Here is a 20,147-nt window from a genome sequence, read left to right as displayed (position 1 = left end):
ATTAAACTATTAACCTTCTTTGATTTCACCAATTAGAGCTACTTGTACAATAAATTAGCTGCTTTGTTTTGGTGTGGAAATGTTTATGGCAAAGCAATACCATGTAATTAACAATGATCCCTTAATCACTATTAATTGTTCTGCCGTTCGTCGAACGACTGTTACAGTCGAGGCTACGCCGTTGCATATGCACGATGTGTTAATGTCGCTCGTTTATCTGCAGTTGCTATGGCTGCAACCTACACACTAGCCTACATTCGCCTTAAAATGAGTGTGGAGGATTCGGGAGGAAGACATGGTATTATCCATGACTTTATTACTCCCCTCACTGTGCAGTATAACGCTCTTCATCCTATAGCTGACCCTGAGACCTCTGGATTTTCAGTAAAATGTTCATATTTCTACCAACAGAACATGCACCACTTGTCTATGCTTGGTAACTGCTGTTGGGGTTCATGGCACATTACATCGTTTCCTAATAATAGTAGCAAGATGAATTAACTTGTCTGCTGCTAAAATTAATAATTTGTCACTAACTACAGTACATTGTGTCAACGTAAAAGTTACAAGCACAGCCTCAGGTGAATGAATGGCAGCCACTGTAGTTAAGGTTCAATCAAACCCACACTGTGCCTAGACCGCAATTGTGGGAGAAATCCCATTGGTCCTGCTTCTCAAGAATGTATGAACAGGTTGAATGTTGGTCTGTCTCTGCCCTAACAGTCTAACAGGGCAAAGTGGAGCTAGGCCACAGAGCCCCCCTGTAGATTAAACAAGCTTTTCTTTCCCACTCAATTCACACCCCTCCTCTTCTCACACTAAGCCCATCTCACTGGGACTAGTCACTCTGACAGGCTTGCAGTGTCATTCACTGTGTGGATGGCTTGGCAATCTGTGATGAGATGGAACTCTACAGGCCACACATCCATTCCCTAGGAAGTTTGACTCCACTCACTGGAGTTTAGACCTCAGAGCCATACTGTACATGAGAGGATTACAAGGGGGAAGGGAATTGCCATTTGTATTCATCCCTGCCGTACACCATCTCTACAAAAATGTACATTTGGTAAATGTATTGTGTATATCAGTATATCAGTACTAAGTCATCTGGATTACTGATCTACGAGCAAGATCAATGACCTACGAGCAAGATTAAACTACCAACGGGACAGTAAACACTGTAATATCTTATGTTTCACCGAGTCGTGGCTGAATGACGACATGAACAACATACAGCTGGCAGGTTTTACACTGTATCGGCAGGATAGAACAGCAGCCTCTGGTAAGTCAAGGGGTGGTCTATGTATAGTTGTAAACAACAGCTGGTGCACGATATCTAAGGAAGTCTCTAGGTTTTGCTCGCCTGAGGTAAAGTATCTATTGATAAGCTATAGACCATACATATCTGTATTTTTCGTAGCTGTCTACCACAGACCTATGCTGGCTCTAAGACCACACTCAATGAGCTGTATACCTCCATGAGAAAACAGGAAAATGCTCATCCAGAGGTGCTCCTAGTGGACGGGGACTTTAATGCAGGGGAACTTAAATCAGTTCTACCAAATTTCCACCAGCATGTTAAATGTGCAACCAGAGGGAAAAAAAACTCTAGACCATCTTTTCTCCAAACACAGAGATGCGTACAAAGCTCTTCCTCGCCCTCCATTTGGAAATCTGACCATAATTCCACAGTCCTGATTCCTGCTTGCAAGCTAAAATTAAAGCAGGAAGCACCAGTGACCTGGTCAATGAAAAAAGAGATCAGATGTATTTATTTATTTTTTATTTCACCTTTATTTAACCAGGTAGGCTAGTTGAGAACAAGTTCTCATTTACAACTGCGACCTGGCCAAGATAAAGCAAAGCAGTGCGACAAAAACAACACAGAGTTACACATGGAATAAAAAAAACAAACGTCTATATACAGTGTGTGCAAATGAGGTAAGATAAAGGTAAGATAAAGGTAAGATAGAGGTAAGATAAAGGTAAGATAGAGGTAAGATAAAGGTAAGATAGAGGTAAGGCAATAAATAGAACATAGAGGTGAAATAATTACAATTTAGCAATTAAACACTGGAGTGACAGATGTGCAGAAGAAGCTCATCTGGAGGTTAGTTAACAGCGTCCAAAGAAGGACCAGAAGTATACAGAATGGTGTCGTCTGCGTAGAGGTGGATCAGAGAATCACCAGCAGCAAGAGCGACATTGATGTTGAAAGGAGTCGGCCTGAGAATTTAACCCTGTGGCACCCCCATAGAAACTGCCAGAGGTCCGGACAACAGGCCCTCCGATTTGACACACTGAACTCGGTCTGAGAAGTAGTTGGTGAATCCGTCATTTGAGAAATCAAGGCTGTTGAGTCTGCCGATAAGAATGTGGTGATTGACAGAGTCGAAAGTCTTGGCCAGGTCAATGAAAACAGCTGCACACTATTGTCTCCTATCGATGGCGGCTATGATATTGTTTAGGACCTTGAGCGTGGATGAGGTGCACCCATGACCAGCTCGGAAACCAGATTGCATAGTGAAGAAGGTACGGTGGGATTCAAAATGGTCGGTGATCTGTTTGTTAACTTGGCTTTCAAAGACTTTAGAAAGGCAGGGTAGGATAGATATAGGTCTTTAGCAGTTTGGGTCTAGAGAGTCTCTCCCTTTGAAGAGGGGGATGACCACGGCAGCTTTCCAATGTTTGGGGATCTCAGACGATACGAAAGAGAGGTTGAACAGGCTAGTAATAGGGGTTGCAACAATTTCGGCTGATAATTTTAGAAAGAAAGGGTCCAGATTGTTTAGCCCGGCTGATTTGTAGGGGTCAAGATTTTGCAGCTCTTTCAGAACATCCACTGTCTGGATTTGGGTAAAGGAGAAATGGGGAGGCTTGGGCAAGTTGCTGTGGGGGGTGCAGGGCTGTTGACCGGGGTAGGGGTAGTCAGGTGGAAAGCATGGCCAGCCGTAGAAAAATGCTTATCGAAATTCTCCATTATCATGGATTTATTGGTGCTGACAGTGTTTCCTAGCCTCAGTGCAGTGGGCAGCTGGGAGGAGGTGCTTTTATTCTCCATGGACTTTACAGTGTCCCAGAAATGTTTGGAGTTTGTGCTACAGGATGCAAATTTCTGTTAGGAAACCTAAGGCTAGCTTTTTCAAGCTGCTTGTGTATATTGGTTCCTAACTTCCCTGAAATGTTGCATATCGGGGTGGAAATTCGCGGTGGATGCTAATGCATTACGCCACCGGATGATTTTGTGCTGGTCAAGGGCAGTCAGGTCTGGAGTGAACCAAGGGCTATATCTGTTCCTGGTTCTACATTTTTTTGAATGGGGCATGCTTAATTAAGATGGTGAGGAAAGCACTTTTAAAGAATAACCAAGCATCCTCTACTGATGGAATGAGTTCCATATAGGTTGATTAGAAAGGCATGCTCGCTGAAGTGTTTTAGGGAGTGCCCCCATTCTCATCGACGGGGCTGTAGCGGAGCAGGTTGAGAGCTTAAAGATCCAACAAACTAACATGGTCCAAGCACACCAAGACAGTCGTGAAGAGGGCACGACAAAACCTACTCAGAGGAAGGCCCTAACAATTGTATAGGACTCCAGCCACCCTAGTCCCTAGTCATAGACTGTTCTCTCTGCTATCGCATGGCAAGCGGTACCAGAGCGCCAAGTCTAGGTCCAAAAGGCTTCCAAACAGCTTCTACCCCCAAGCCATAAGACTCCTGAACAGCTAATCAAAGGGCTACCCAGACTATTTGCATTGCACCACCCCCCCCCCACATTCTACACTGCTGCTACTCTCTGTTATTATTTATTATCTATGCATAGTCACTTTAATAACTCTACCTACATGTACATATTACCGCAATTACCTCGACTAACCTGTGCCCCTGCACATTGACTCTGTACTGGTACTCCACTTTATATAACCTCACTATTGATATTTTACTGCTGCTCTTTAAATATTTGTGATTTTTATTTCTTATTATTTTTTTATATTTTTTTTGTATTTTCTTTTGTTGGAATACTTAAACTGCATTGTTGGTTAGGGCTTGTAAATAAGCATTTCACTGTAAGGTCTACCCACACCTGTTGTATTTGGCGCATATGTAAAACAAAATGATTTGATATTTGTATCATGTAATGTTTTTGGAAAAACTTTTAGCTTATTACACTGAGAATATCTTGCCACCATTGAGGATAGTTTCTCTTGAGTTGTTTCTGAGAAATATGTAATGATATTCAGCTGCTTATACACACCGAAAAGCACTTTGGCTAAATAACAAAACATTAAATGTTAGAGAAAGATGAATAAAACAAAAATGGCTGGGGAGTAGGAGTAGAATGTTATGAGCAGTGATACTGGTTAATTAGAGGAGCAGACCCTTGGGGAGTGAGGGGTGAGTCTGAGGGGAGAACAGAAGCTGGGGATCACTCTGCTCCAGTCAGTCCCTGTGTGTGTTATGGGAAAACTCTTCCTCAGTTGACTCTGAGTCATCTCTTACACTCTTTTGGCAGCTGGGCCCCATTTTACTAGCAGAGAACATAACTGCTTAGAGAGCAGTTGTACAAGGTGGGGGGGGTTGGATCTATGTGACTGTTGGATCTATGTGACTGACTGACGGAGGTGGGCTCTCTGCTGCAGGTGCCTCAGGATGAGTGGAGTGGATACCCGGAGGACGGAGACAAGGACGAGGAGATCCCATGTCGGAGGATGCGCAGCAGCAGCTACGTCAAAGCCATGGGAGAGGTAGACAATGACTCTGGTGGCGAATCTGACGGCAGCCCCAAGTCCTCACCCCAGAAGGCCATCCGACCCGACGCCCTTGTCCTCAAATCAGTTATGCAGAGGCCCCACATAGACCCCCAAAGGTAGGCCCATCTTAATGTCTCAACTAAAGCTCCTTGTGGTATGCGTTGTCGCGAGATCGTTGTTGCAGTGTCTGTTTTTAGCACACCCTCAGCCTCATAAGTCACTCCTGCTTGAGTCAATCCTCACCCATGAGGTATGAGGCTGAGGATGTTCTAAAATGGACACCGTACATGTCAGCCTGGTCTCATAGACTAGACGTAATATACATTCTTAGAAAACCCTAAAAGGGTTCTTCAGCTGTCTCCATTGGAGAAATATTTGAAGAGCCCTTTTTGTTTTCAGGTAAACCCCTTTTGCGTACCATTGTAACGGTTTTGACTTGAGGTTATTATTTATAGGGGTGCCAGGTAGGTTGTGCCTACCAGAGGAAACATTGGTTTCTCCTTTTAGTTTGGGTGGGAATGAGTCCCATCTGGTCCGTCAAGTCTACACCAATACAAAGGACTTATGTAAAAGTCAGGATGGAAATAAACTTTTCATAAACCCTTAAAACATTGGAAAGAACTTCAAAAACAACTATATTCTTTTGCGTGGGTTGTATTAGCAACAACAATGATTACACACATATAACAATATCACAATGAGTTCTGGTTCCTCCAGAGTCCAGCCCGGTAAAGGAGTTCAGTGAACCCAAGTGACTTTTGTCACGCAATGTTTGTCCATTCATTCCTTGTAGCATAAACCCAGTATTAAACATACAATCAATATAACAATTATTTTACCACAGAACTTTAAAGCGTATCAACTCTTACTAAGTCCTCAACTACAACTAACTACATAAATCACAGTATACATCACATCAAAACAAATGAAATACCGTATACAAAAAGGTGGTAGTCAGTTGGTCAGTCAGACAATCCAATCCGCCAATAGATCTCCAGCGGAGAAAGGCCACGAAGAACGGAGAGGTGTAGTCCACGGATGCAAAGAGTGGATACGATCCTGGGTAAACTCTATTAGGCTACAAAACACACGTTTAACGGCAACAAAACAAACGGAATAGAGAAGCTACGGAACTGAGGGTTGAACACGTCCTCATTCACGTCTCCATCACAACCCCACTTTTGCGCAGCTGATGCTGGCTATTTAATTGGGAATTAAAGGGAAAGCGCCCTATTGGAAGGAGCTGCACTGAGACGGTTCAGAATAATTCAGGGCCGTCACACCATGTAGAGCCGTTTCTACAGAAGGTTCTACATGGAACCCAAAAGGGTACTACCTGGAACCCGAAGGTTGCTACTTAGCATGTTAGCCAACCCTTCCCCTAACCATAACTCATTGACTTAACCCTTTAACCTAACTCCTAACCCTTTAAGCTAGCCTAGCTAACATTAGCCACCTAGCTAACCTTAGCATTAGCCACATAGCCACTAGCTAGCCTAAGCCACAACAAATTTGTAACATAACATATGAATTGTAATTCATAACATATCATATGAAATGGATGACGGACACCCAAAAATGAATACATACCATATAAAACATAATATATCATAATAGTTGGAGTGTCCTGGATTTACATTTACTATTGTTGCATGTGTAACGCGTACGCTAAGAATCGGGAAGCAAGTACAGGGAGTGAATTTAATAAATAACGGAACATGGAACAAAACAAGAAATACGAGTAGCGTACAGATGCGGGAAGGGACCCTGTAGCCGGCTGAGGTGCGGGGAGGGACCCTGTAGCTGGCTGTGGCGCGGAGGGACCCTGTAGCCGGCTGAGGTGCGGGGAGGGACCCTGTAGCCGGCTGGCTGAGGGTGCTGGCTGAGGTGCGGGGAGGGACCCTGTAGCCGGCTGAGGTGCGGGGAGGGACCCTGTAGCTGGCTGAGGTGCGGGGGAGGGACCCTGTAGCCGGCTGAGGTGCGGGGAGGGACCCTGTAGCCGGCTGAGGTGCGGGGAAGGACCCTGTAGCCGGCTGAGGTGCGGGGAGGGACCCTGTAGCCGGCTGAGGTGCGGGGAAGGACCCTGTAGCTGGCTGAGGTGCGGGGAGGGACCCTGTAGCCGGCTGAGGTGCGGGGAGGGACCCTGTAGCTGGCTGAGGTGCGGGGAGGGACCCTGTAGCCGGCTGAGGTGCGGAGGGAGGGACGGGGAGGGACCCTGTAGCTGGCTGAGGTGCGGGGAGGGACCCTGTAGCCGGCTGAGGTGCGGGGAAGGACCCTGTAGCCGGCTGAGGTGCGAGGAGGGACCCTGTAGCTGGCTGAGGTGCGGGGAGGGACCCTGTAGCCGGCTGAAGTGCGGGGATGGACCCTGTAGCTGGCTGAGGTGCGGGGAGGGGCCCTGTAGCTGGCTGAGGTGCGGGGAGGGACCCTGTAGCCAGCTGAGGTGCGGGGAGGGAACCTGTAGCCGGCTGAGGTGCGGGGAGGGACCCTGTAGCCGGCTGAGGTGCGGGGAGGGACCCTGTAGCCGGCTGAGGTGCGGGGAGGGACCCTGTAGCCGGCTGAGGTGCGGGGAGGGACCCTGTAGCCGGCTGAGGTGCGGGGAGGGACCCTGTAGCCGGCTGAGGTGCGGGGAGGGACCCTGTAGCCGGCTGAGGTGCGGGGAGGGACCCTGTAGCCGGCTGAGGTGCGGGGAGGGAACCTGTAGCCGGCTGAGGCGCGGGAGTCTGACGAGCCCGGCTGAGGCGCGGGAGCCTGATGAGCCAACCGAGGCTTGGGAACCTGTTGAGCCAGCTGAGTCATGGAAGCCCGACAGCCAGCTGAAGCACCCCCAGTTGCTCGGCAGCTGCACTTGGACCCGATGTCACCAGTAAAAAAAATCGCTGTTGCTTCCCCTTGGGGAGGCGTTATTCTGTAATGTGTAGGCTAAGATACAGGGAGTGAATTTAATACTTAACGGAACATGGAACAAAAAAAGAACCACGAGTAGCGTACAGACAAACACAGAAACAGTCAATAACGCCTGGGTAACGAACCAAAGGGAGTGACAGATATAGGGGAGGTAATCAGGAAGGTGATGGAGTCCAGGTAAGTCTCATGAGGCTCAGGTGGCAGGTGTGCGTAATAATGAATAAACTGTCGATGTCAAGCGCCGGAGAGGGGGAGCGGGAGTAGACATGCTAATAACCTATCCACAGCTGCCCGACTATATGTGATAAAGTTCAAATCTAAGGCCCGCTACAGTGAGACAGCAGACTGATTTTTTGACAGGGGGTGCGGGATTACATTTTTTACCCAATTCCTTTTTATACTTTTTGACATTTTGGTAGGCAATTTGTCTATAATTAGATGCATGCAGCTTCTGTTGCTCTAGAAGACTAATTAAAGCCTTTCTCACCAGAATAATGTCATAAATAGATAGAATGAATTATTCAATCTAGTTGACATTGTTAAAGTTTTCCCTGTCATCTCTGCTTCTTTCGAGGTGAAAGATGTTTAGGGGGCAGGGAGAAAATACAATAACAAAACAAAGACCAGAATATTTTCGGTGCAAAATTTCCAAATGACATCAGTTTGTCCATTTGTCAACAAATGACCCAACATGTTTCTGTTAAGATTTCACTTTGGCTAGGATGCATATTTTTTTGTGGATGAAATACTGTCAGCTTTTATGATGCTGTTAAAGATAGCACTTCTACAGATGGTGTCTAACTGTGTATTCTCGTTCTCTCAAGATGGTGAAAGAAAGCAATCACGTTTCTCCACAAAAAATTTGGCCGACATTTGGTGTATAATTTTACTGCAAGAAACGCTTAATTCTTTCTACAGGAGTTAAAATTAAGACTATGTGAGAGGTTATGACCTACAGTCAGTTTCCTGATTTCAGTTTCCATTCAACCCATCCGAACAGTAGGCTAAAGTTCCCTTGACATGCCATAGGCCTATTTGAAATCCCCGTCTTGTGACTGTCGAATTTGTACAGCGCCTCACAATCATCACAAATAACACAGCCGGCACTGCTATCATCCTCATTAACCACTTCACCAAATCTTTCCCAAACGTTACTTTTCAGGCCCTCCCTTCTCTCTATTTTCAACACTCCATTTTGCAGCTTTTCTCTTTTTGAATTAAATTCTAACATTTTCCTTAAATTCTAACATATTCCTTTTTGCCTCCATGGATTGACATGAACTTTTTAATGTTGTGTAGGCTATTTGGCGTGCATACAGTTAGGCCCTAAGCTTAGGCTTACACACTAATGTAGAATAGCCTAAAAATAATGTAGCCTATAGATATAAATTGCACAAGAATTATATATTTCTGGATTTTTTTAAGGTATTATTTTCTCTTTATTCAACCCGCCCTTCATCAACACAATATTTCATGACCATAAACCTGTGGATATAACTGCAGGGACTGCGGGTTATGAGTCAAACTGCGCATCTGTAACGTCTACTTCTGAGTCCAATTGTACGTGTCATTCCCAGGATAAGTTTCAAACATATTAATATTAATACATTAATATGCTGCTAAACTGTACAGACAAGGCATCATTTTTTATGAATATGCCTCATGAAATTAAATTCGTAATTACACAGCGTTACTTACACGCTTTTGGTAAACATTTGGCTGCATTACTGAAATTGAAATAACTGTGCTCAAAAGCTGGATTTTGACATTAGATAGGATGGCAGGGTTTAAAATTATATTTTTGCTCAGATAGCCAATGTGGCTCATGGATTACCGTAAATAATGTAGAAGCTCTGACCTTCATCTTGACTGGATTTTGACCCTCTTTGAAAACCCTAAACACAGCACCTGCCTTTTTGACACGCCATTTCAAAACCTTAACCATAGCTCCTGGCTTTTTGCAAACTGTTTTTATCTAGTCGGCTCAGAGATTCAACCAGCAACCTTTCTGTTACTGACCCAATGCTCTTAATTGCTAGGATACCTGCCATTATGGCTACCTGTTATGTCTGTTTTATGTCTTTGTGACCTCTGTATGTAGTGGGATTTTCTGGGGAACATGCATGATTTAGCCATGTCACTCAATGTTGCTGGGTAACAGAGGAAGAATAGCGCTATGTTACGATTGGCTGTGCATGTTCTTATCGTACCCCAATGCCTCTTCAGCCTGTATTAATGCGTGACTAAGAGCTCTGCTACATTTGTTTGGTCAATTGGTTTGTAGCCGCTTCACTGCTTTGTGCCCTTGTCCTTGTGTTTGGATTGTTCTCTGTTTACCATTGGAGCCCAGTTCTCCTCATGAGCTCAGATATTAAAGTAGTACTTTAGCTAGTGAGTGTCAGACCAATGCAGGCATTATATCTGACCTTTATCAACTGCCATTTCAATATTTGCTTACCGAGGCAATGTACCTCATGTTATCACAGCACTGTTGACAAGGCAGTGGTAAGTCTGTCACTTCTCTCAAATGTCACAGTCAAATGACTAGGTACAGAATTAAGCATTAACAGGATATTCATTGGCTGACAATCAAATCTCATGTATTTCTTTGAATGTCTTCATATAAATCAAATCAAATCAAATTTTATTTGTCACATACACATGGTTAGCAGATGTTAATGCGAGTGTAGCGAAATGCTTGTGCTTCTAGTTCCGACAATGCAGTAATAACCAACAAGTAATCTAACTAACCATTTCAAAACTACTGTCTTATACACAGTGTAAGGGGATAAAGAATATGTACATAAAGATATATGAATGAGTGATGGTACAGAGCAGCATAGGCAAGATACAGTAGATGGTATCGAGTACAGTATATACATATGAGATGAGTATGTAAACAAAGTGGCATAGTTAAAGTGGCTAGTGATACATGTATTACATAAGGATGCAGTAGATGATATAGAGTACAGTATATACGTATGCATATGAGATGAATAATGTAGGGTATGTAACATTATATTAGGTAGCATTGTTTAAAGTGGCTAGTGATATATTTTACATAATTTCCCATCAATTCCCATTATTAAAGTGGCTGGAGTTGAGTCAGTGTCAGTGTGTTGGCAGCAGCCACTCAATGTTAGTGGTGGCTGTTTAACAGTCTGATGGCCTTGAGATAGAAGCTGTTTTTCAGTCTCTCGGTCCCAGCTTTGATGCACCTGTACTGACCTCGCCTTCTGGATGATAGCGGGGTGAACAGGCAGTGGCTCGGGTGGTTGTTGTCCTTGATGATCTTTATGGCCTTCCTGTAACATCGGGTGGTGTAGGTGTCCTGGAGGGCAGGTAGTTTGCCCCCGGTGATGCGTTGTGCAGACCTCACTACCCTCTGGAGAGCCTTACGGTTGTGGGCGGAGCAGTTGCCATACCAGGCGGTGATGCAGCCCGCCAGGATGCTCTCGATTGTGCATCTGTAGAAGTTTGTGAGTGCTTTTGGTGACAAGCCAAATTTCTTCAGCCTCCTGAGGTTGAAGAGGCGCTGCTGCGCCTTCTTCACGATGCTGTCTGTGTGAGTGGACCAATTCAGTTTGTCTGTGATGTGTATGCCGAGGAACTTAAAACTTGCCACCCTCTCCACTACTGTTCCATCGATGTGGATAGGGGGGTGTTCCCTCTGCTGTTTCCTGAAGTCCACAATCATCTCCTTAGTTTTGTTGACGTTGAGTGTGAGGTTATTTTCCTGACACCACACTCCGAGGGCCCTCACCTCCTCCCTGTAGGCCGTCTCGTCGTTGTTGGTAATCAAGCCTACCACTGTTGTGTCGTCCGCAAACTTGATGATTGAGTTGGAGGCGTGCGTGGCCACGCAGTCGTGGGTGAACAAGGAGTACAGGAGAAGGCTCAGAACGCACCCTTGTGGGGCCCCAGTGTTGAGGATCAGCGGGGTGGAGATGTTGTTGCCTACCCTCACCACCTGGGGGCGGCCCGTCAGGAAGTCCAGTACCCAGTTGCACAGGGCGGGGTCGAGACCCAGGGTCTCGAGCTTGATGACGAGCTTGGAGGGTACTATGGTGTTGAATGCCGAGCTGTAGTCGATGAACAGCATTCTCACATAGGTATTCCTCTTGTCCAGATGGGTTAGGGCAGTGTGCAGTGTGGTTGAGATTGCATCGTCTGTGGACCTATTTGGGCGGTAAGCAAATTGGAGTGGGTCTAGGGTGTCAGGTAGGGTGGAGGTGATATGGTCCTTGACTAGTCTCTCAAAGCACTTCATGATGACGGAAGTGAGTGCTATGGGGCGGTAGTCGTTTAGCTCAGTTACCTTAGCTTTCTTGGGAACAGGAACAATGGTGGCCCTCTTGAAGCATGTGGGAACATCAGACTGGTATAGGGATTGATTGAATATGTCCGTAAACACACCGGCCAGCTGGCCTGCCCATGCTCTAAGGGCGCGGCTGGGGATGCCGTCTGGGCCTGCAGCCTTGCGAGGGTTAACACGTTTAAATGTCTTACTCACCTCGGCTGCAGTGAAGGAGAGTCCGCATGTTTTCGTTGCAGGCCGTGTCAGTGGCACTGTATTGTCCTCAAAGCGGGCAAAAAAGTTATTTAGTCTGCCTGGGAGCAAGACATCCTGGTCCGTGACTGGGCTGGTTTTCTTCTTGTAGTCCGTGATTGACTGTAGACCCTGCCACATACCTCTTGTGTCTGAGCCGTTGAATTGAGATTCTACTTTGTCTCTGTACTGGCGCTTAGCTTGTTTGATAGCCTTGCGGAGGGAATAGCTGCACTGTTTTTATTCGGTCATGTTACCAGTCACCTTGCCCTGATTAAAAGCAGTGGTTCGCGCTTTCAGTTTCACGCGAATGCTGCCATCAATCCACGGTTTCTGGTTAGGGAATGTTTTAATCGTTGCTATGGGAATGACATCTTCAACGCACGTTCTAATGAACTCGCACACCGAATCAGCGTATTCATCAATGTTGTTATCTGACGCAATACGAAACATTTCCCAGTCCACGTGATGGAAGCAGTCTTGGAGTGTGGAATCAGCTTGGTCAGACCAGCGTTGAACAGACCTCAAATTTAGGGAGTCTTGTTTTCAGATTAGCCTTGTTAAAATCCCCAGCTACAATGAATGCAGCCTCCGGATAAATGGATTCCAGTTTGCAAAGAGTCAAATAAAGTTCGTTCAGAGCCATAGATGTGTCTGCTTGGGGGGGGGGATATATACGGCTGTGATTATAATCGAAGAGAATTCTCTTGGTAGATAATGTGGTCGACATTTGATTGTGAGGAATTCTAAATCAGGTGAACAGAAGGATTTGAGTTCCTGTATGTTTCTTTCATCACACCATGTCTCGTTAGCCATAAGGCATACGCCCCCGCCCCTCTTCTTACCAGAAAGATGTTTGTTTCTGTCGGCGCGATGCGTGGAGAAACCCGCTGGCTGCACCGCCTCCGATAGCGTCTCTCCAGTGAGCCATGTTTCTGTGAAGCAAAGAACGTTACAGTCTCTGATGTCCCTCTGGAATGCTACCCTTGCTCGGATTTCATCAACCTTGTTGTCAAGAGACTGGACATTGGCGAGAAGAATGCTAGGGAGTGGTGCACGATGTGCCCGTCTCCGGAGTCTGACCAGAAGACCGCCTCGTTTCCCTCTTTTACGGAGTCGTTTTTTTGGGTCGCCGCATAGGATCCATTCCGTTGTCCTGGTTGAAAGGCAGAACACAGGATTCGTGAAAATCATATTCTTGGTCGTACTGATGGTGAGTTGACGCTGATCTTATATTCAGTAGTTCTTCTCGACTGTATGTAATGAAACCTAAGATGACCTGGGGTACTAATGTAAGAAATAAAACGTAAAAAAAACAAAAAACTGCATAGTTTCCTAGGAACGCGAAGCGAGGCGGCCATCTCTGTCGGCGCCGGAAGTAAGGATACAGTAAGGATATAGGTGAAATTGTTGTTCATTCTCACTTGAGCTGTCTCACTCCGCAAATAAAGAGTCTGTTTGCTCTCATTCCCCCTCTTGATAGGCAACACTCCATAGATTCAAAGATAAATGAGCTTTACGTAAACTATAAGAAGCAGGACAGTGGTACAGAGTGATTTTGTAGTACAAAAAATGAAATGATTGGACAGAAAAAGAAAAGGACACATCAAAATATTATACACCTAGATATGTAGCATGGCATGGGATCTTGGAAGCAGTAATGATGGTTACAATAACAATTATTATACCAACCAATCAGAAGATGCATAATATTCTGAAGGACAAAGTCCAAATGATTATCTCGGTATGAATGAAAGAGCTTGGAGACAAACTAATAAACCTCCTCTACTGATTGGACCATACATTATGCACCTCTTGGTATCAGTGCAACATTTTCTATACCTTATTGTACTGTTGACTGCATCAGAGCAGAATATTTTCCCATCCTGATTCTGACCCAAATGATCCATCGCCCTCTGAGATGTATTTTATAGTTATTCTTGACTAGCTTTGCAAATCTTTCTTCCAGAACAGGACGGATGCTTGTGTTCTGGAGGTCTGCACGCATCACACACACACAGACACACACACACACACACACACACACACACACACACACACACACACACACACACACACACACACACACACACACACACACACACACACACACACACACACACACACACACACACACACACACACACACACACACACACACACACACACACACACACACACAGGGAGATACCTGGGGAGGTGCCCTGCATGTATCAGTCCTGTATGCTACTCAGGGCTCAGACTCCCTATCCTTTTGTTACCCACAGCTTAATCATCATCTCACTGGGATTCTACTCATGAAATGCTTTGAAAGGCTGGTCATGGCTCTCATCAACACCATCATCATGGGCCCACTCTAATTCACATACCTCCCCAACAAATCCACATATGACGCAATCTCTTTTGCACTCCACACTGCCCTCTCTCACCTGAATAAGAGGAATACCTATGTGAGAATGTTGTTCATTGACTACAGTTCAGCCTTCAACACCATAGTGCCCTCCAAACTCATCACTAAGCTAAGGACTCTGGGACTGAACACATCCCTCTGCAACTGGATCCTGGACTCCTTGACTGGCCGCCCCAGGTGGTGAGGGTAGGAAACAAGACATTTGCCACGCTGATCGCTCAACACGGGGGCCCCTCAGGGGTGCGTGCTTAGTCCCTTCCTGTACTCTCTGTTCACCCACAACTGCCTGGTCGCGCACAACTCCAACACCAGCGTGTGCCAAGCACGACTCCAACACCATCATTAAGTTGCTGACGACACAACAGTGGTAGGCCTGATCACCGACAACAATGAGACAGCCTATAGGGAGGTCAGACACCTTGCAGAGTGATGCAAGGACAACAACCTCTCCCTAAACGTGAGCAAGAAAGGAGATGATCGTGGACTACAGGAAAAGGAGGGCCGAACATGCCCCAATTTACATCGACGGGGGCTGTAGTGGAGCAGGTTAAGAGCTTCAAGTTCCTTGGTGTCCACATCACCAACAAATTATCATGGTTCAAACACACCAAGACAGTCATGGAGAGGGCACGACAACAACTTTTCTCCTTCAGGAGACTGAAAAGATTTGGCATGGGTCCCCCACCATTGAGAGCATAACTGCCTGGCATGGCAACTGCTCGGCATCCGACCGTAAGGCACTACAGAGGGTAACGCATACGGCCCAATACATCACTGGGGCCAAGCTTCCTGCATCCAGGACCTACAGTTGAAGTTGGAAGTTTACATACACTTAGGTTGGAGTCATTAAAACTCGTTTTTCAACCACTCCACAAATTTCTTGTGAACAAACCATAGTTTTGGCAAGTCACTTAGGACATCTACTTTGTGCATGACACAAAAAAATTCAAACCATTGTTTACAGACAGATTATTTCACTTATAATTCACTGTATCACAATTCCAGTGTGTCAGAAGTTTACATACACTAAGTTGACTGTGCCTTTAAACAGCTTGGAAAATTCTAGAAAATGATGTCATGGCTTTAGAAGCTTCTGATAGGCTAATTGACATCATTGAGTCAATCGGAGGTGTACCTGTGGATGTATTTCAAGGCCTATCTTCAAACGTAGTGCCTCTTTGCTTGACATCATGGGAAAATCCAAATAAATCAGCTAAGACCTCAGAAAAAAACTGTAGACCTCCAAGTCTGGTTCATCCTTGGGAGCAATTTCCAAACGCCTGAAGGTACCACGTTCATCAGTACAAACAATCCTATAGGCCACTCAGCAAGGAAGAAGCCACTGCTCCAAAACCGACATAAAAAAAGCCAGACTACAGTTTGCAACTGCACATGGGGACAAAGATCGTACTTTTTGGAGAAATGTCTGGCTTTGGTGTGATGAAACAAAAATAGAACTGTTTGGTCATAATGACCATCATTATGTTTGGAGGAAAAGGGGGGATGCTTGCAAGCTGAACAACACCATCCTAACCGTGAAGCACGGGGGTGGCAGCATCATGTTGTGGGGGTGCTTTGCTACAGGAGGAACTGGTGCACTTTACATACTTTTCCTTTTTAATGATGGCAATCTATTATGTGGATATATTGAAGCAACATCTCAAGACATCAATCAGGAAGTTAAAGCTTGGTCACAAATGGGTCTTCCAAATAGACAATGACCCCAAGCATACTTCCAAAGTTGTGGCAAAATGGCTTGAGGACAACAAAGTCAAGGTATTGGAGTGGCCATCACAAAGCCCTGACCTCAATCCTATAAATGTGTGGGCAGAACTGAAAAAGTGTGTGCGAGCAAGGAGGCCTACAAACCTGACTCAGTTACATCAACTCTGTCAGGAGGAATGGGCCAAAATTCACCCAACTTATTGTGGGAAGCTTGTGGAAGGCTACCCATAACGTTTGACCCAAGTTAAACAATTTAAAGGCAATGCTACCAAATACTAATTGAGTGTATGTAAACTTCTGACCCACTGGGAATGTGATGAAATAAATAAAAGCTGAAATAAATCATTCTCTTTGCTATTATTCTGACATTTCACACTCTTAAAATAAAGTGGTGATCCTAACTGACCTAAGACATGGAATTTCTACTAGGATTAAATGTCAGGAATTGTGAAAACCTGCGTTTTAAATGTATTTGGCTAAGGTGTATGTAAACTTCCAACTTCAACTGTATATGCTAGGCAGTGTCAGAGGAAAGCCCTAAAAATTGCCAAAGGCTCTAGTCATAGACTGTTCTCTTTGCTTCCACACAGCAAGCGGTACCAGAGCGACAAGTCTAGGTCCAAAAGTCTCCTTAACAGCTTCTACCCCCAAGCCATAAGAATGCTGAACAATTAATCAAATGGCCACCCAGACTATTTACATAGTCGATGACTGAGGTGGTATACTCCTCAATGCCATTGGATGAATCCCGGAAATATATTCCAGTATGTGCTAGCAATACAGTCCTGTAGCCTAGCATCCTCATCATCTGATTACTTCCGTATTGAGTGAGTCACTGGTACTTCCTGCTTTCGTTTTTCCTTGTAAGCAGGAATCAGGAGGATAGAATTATGGTCAGATTTGCCAAATGGAGGGCGGGAAAGAGCTTTGTATGCGTCTCTGTGTGTGGAGTAAAGGTGGTCTAGAGTTTGTTTTCCTCTGGTTGCACATGTGACATGCTGGAAGAAATGAGGCTAAAGGGATTTAAGTTTACGTGCATTAAGGTCCCCGGCCACTAGAAGCGCTGCTTCTGGATGAGCATTATGTTTTATTTTATTTCTTTATTTTACCCCCTTTTTCTCCCCAATTTTGTTTGTTAGGAGTCCGTAAAACGGCAGCCATCCCCTCCCGCACCATTATAGGTTACAAGCCATAAGACTGCTAAGACTCCAGACTATCAGAATTGACCCCCCCTTTGCACAAACTCTTTTATGACTCATCAAATACTATAAGCTACTGCTACTGCTTATTATCTATCCTGTTGCTTAGTTACCTTACCTATATGTACTGTACATATCTACCTCAATTACCTCGTACCCCTGCACATCAGTACTGGTACCCATGTGGCTCAGTTGGTAGAGCATGGCGCTTGCAACACCAGGGTTGTGGGTTTGATTCTCATGGGGGACCCGTATGAAAATGAATACACTCACTACTATAAGTCACACTGGATACGAGTGTCTGCTAAATTACAATTTTTTTGTACTGTAGATATAGCCAAGTTATCATTACTCATTGTGGGTTTATTCCTTGTGTTACCTTTCTATTATTAAAAAAATATTCTCTCTGCATTGTTGGGAATGGCCTGTAATTTAGCATTTCACTGTTAGTCTACACCTGTTGTTTACACATGTCACAAATAACATTCAATTTGCTTATATTGTTGTACTATTGGGAGCTATAGGTGAGTTGACAAACTGTAATTGTGGGGCTAGCGATTCAACAGTGTTTTGGGGTTTGCGAGTAATGCACTTGTTATCGTAGTTCGGAGTTGATCGTTAAAAGGCTGCGGAGCATGAGTCACTTTTGCTGCCGGTCACACACCAACACAACACAAACCTGGATACAGCAGTAGGCCTACTACATGTCAGCTAGGTTACCTGTTTAACTGTATATGAAATAGTTTGGGGCTTAGGTGAAAAAAAAAGCCAGGGATGTCTAATCTCTGTTAACCCAGAACTAAAATCATGCATCATTTAGTCAGATGCTCGATTATGTTTACATAGTCATTTCACAAGAGATAAAGGAATGTCTGACTGACAATACCTCTCATATTTGTCTCTATCTCTCCATTCAGCCAGAGCTACCACTTGCAAACCACCCGAGACATGATGCGGCCCCATCCCAGTGTCACCCTGGACCCAGCCTTCAATTACCCCCAACACCATGTACCCCTGGGGCCTCAGTTCCGCTCCCGGAACCAGAGCTACATGCGAGCGGTCAGCACCCTCAGTCAGGCCAGCTGCGTCAGCCAGGTGAGTCCCACACAGGATCCTTACAAGGGGAACACCAGGAGACCCGGGGGAGGAGGAGGAAGGAGAGATACAGTAGATGCCACCAGGAGCCCAGGAGGAGGAGAAGGAGGAGGAAGGAGAGAAACAGTAGATGTCACCAGGAGCCCTGGAGGAGGAGGAGGATGAGGAAGGAGAGATACAGTAGACGCTACCTGGAGGTGGAGTAGGAGGTGGAGGAGGTGGAGTAGGAGGTGGTGGAGGAGGAGGAAGGAGAGATACAGTAGATGCTACCAGGAGTCCTGGAGGAGGAGGAGGAGATACAGTAGACGGCCACCATGTGGGCAGTGTGGGTGGGACCATCTATTGTTTGCTAAAGGGGTGGCAATAATCACAATAATCATATAGTTACTTATAGAAACACATTAGTCACCACTAGATCCCCTTTCATTGAGATGGTAGATGCTTGTTCAGGCATTATTGTTTGAGAGAGAGGCTTTTTCATTGTTTAAGTTGTCATTGGTAGTACTGTTGACATATTTCGCGGTTTTCAGAACGATCCATGTGAAACCAATAGATTTGTGTTATTGGTGACATTGCATCAATAAGCAGAACCATACATATCTGTTATTTTCTATATTTATCTCATTACAAGTTCAGGTTACCCGTTACGGAAGTTCCTACACAGTACTAGGATGTTGTTTTAAACTGCTCAGTCAGTCTAGACAATGTTGGATGTTTGATCAGTAAAAAGCGTTGTTTTTTATCCATATTTGCTGCGTATTAGCTACACTATACATTTAATATACCCAGTCATTTTTATTATGTTATTAAGTAGCAGGCTTTTATGCACTGCGTAATATAAACCAGATTAATTTTGATACACAGGTGACGTTGTTATTATAGCTTCCTACCTGCCGTTACGTTGGATGCATTGCGTTGGAGATATACTGTATATATTCACAACATTGAAATTCCGCATGTTGTTTGTACTGTATTGCACTGTAATTTCTACTTTTGAATAGGTTCTTGTAAGGACATCTGCTTTCCCATTTCCTCAGTAGTAACGTATGTATAAGGCTCCCGAGTGGCACTGCATCTCACTACAGACCTTGGTTCGATCTCGGGCTACATCACAACCGGCCGTGTTCGGGAGTCCCATAGGGCGGCACACAATTGCCCCAGAGTTGTCCGGGTTAGGGGAGGGTTTGGCCGGGTAGGCCGTCATTGTAAAATAAGAATTTGTTCTTCACTGACTTGCCTAGTTAAATAAAGGTTCAATAAAAATACAAAATATCACAGGAGGCTGCTGAGGGGAGGACGGCTCATAATAATGGCTGAAATGGAGCAAATGGAATGGCATCAAACACATGGAAACCATGGAAACCACGTGTTTGATGTATTCGATTACATTCCACTTATTATGCTCCAGTCATTACCATGAGCCGTTGTCCCCACTTAAGGTGCCACCAACCTCCTGTGGTATGTATGTCTATGATGATGACTTACAATGGGATAGTACATACTGTAAACGGTATACC

General features: G+C 45.0%; 1 protein-coding gene across 1 annotated transcript in view; it reads left to right on the top strand.

Annotated features, from left to right (window-relative positions):
• LOC112217997 (disks large-associated protein 2) overlaps nt 1–20,147 on the top strand; it is a 92,936-nt gene that overhangs the window by 6,400 nt on the left and 66,389 nt on the right. The window contains exons 2-3 of the mRNA XM_042300528.1: nt 4,638–4,864; nt 18,453–18,630. Of these exons, the coding sequence (XP_042156462.1) occupies nt 4,638–4,864; nt 18,453–18,630 (405 nt within the window). The remainder of the gene's footprint in view (nt 1–4,637; nt 4,865–18,452; nt 18,631–20,147) is intronic.

The sequence above is a fragment of the Oncorhynchus tshawytscha genome, linkage group LG18 (assembly GCF_018296145.1).
Source record: "Oncorhynchus tshawytscha isolate Ot180627B linkage group LG18, Otsh_v2.0, whole genome shotgun sequence".
In the NCBI taxonomy this organism is placed as follows: domain Eukaryota; kingdom Metazoa; phylum Chordata; class Actinopteri; order Salmoniformes; family Salmonidae; genus Oncorhynchus; species Oncorhynchus tshawytscha.
The sequence above is the reverse complement of the archived record's forward strand: the minus strand, read 5'-3'. Positions and strand labels throughout refer to the sequence as shown.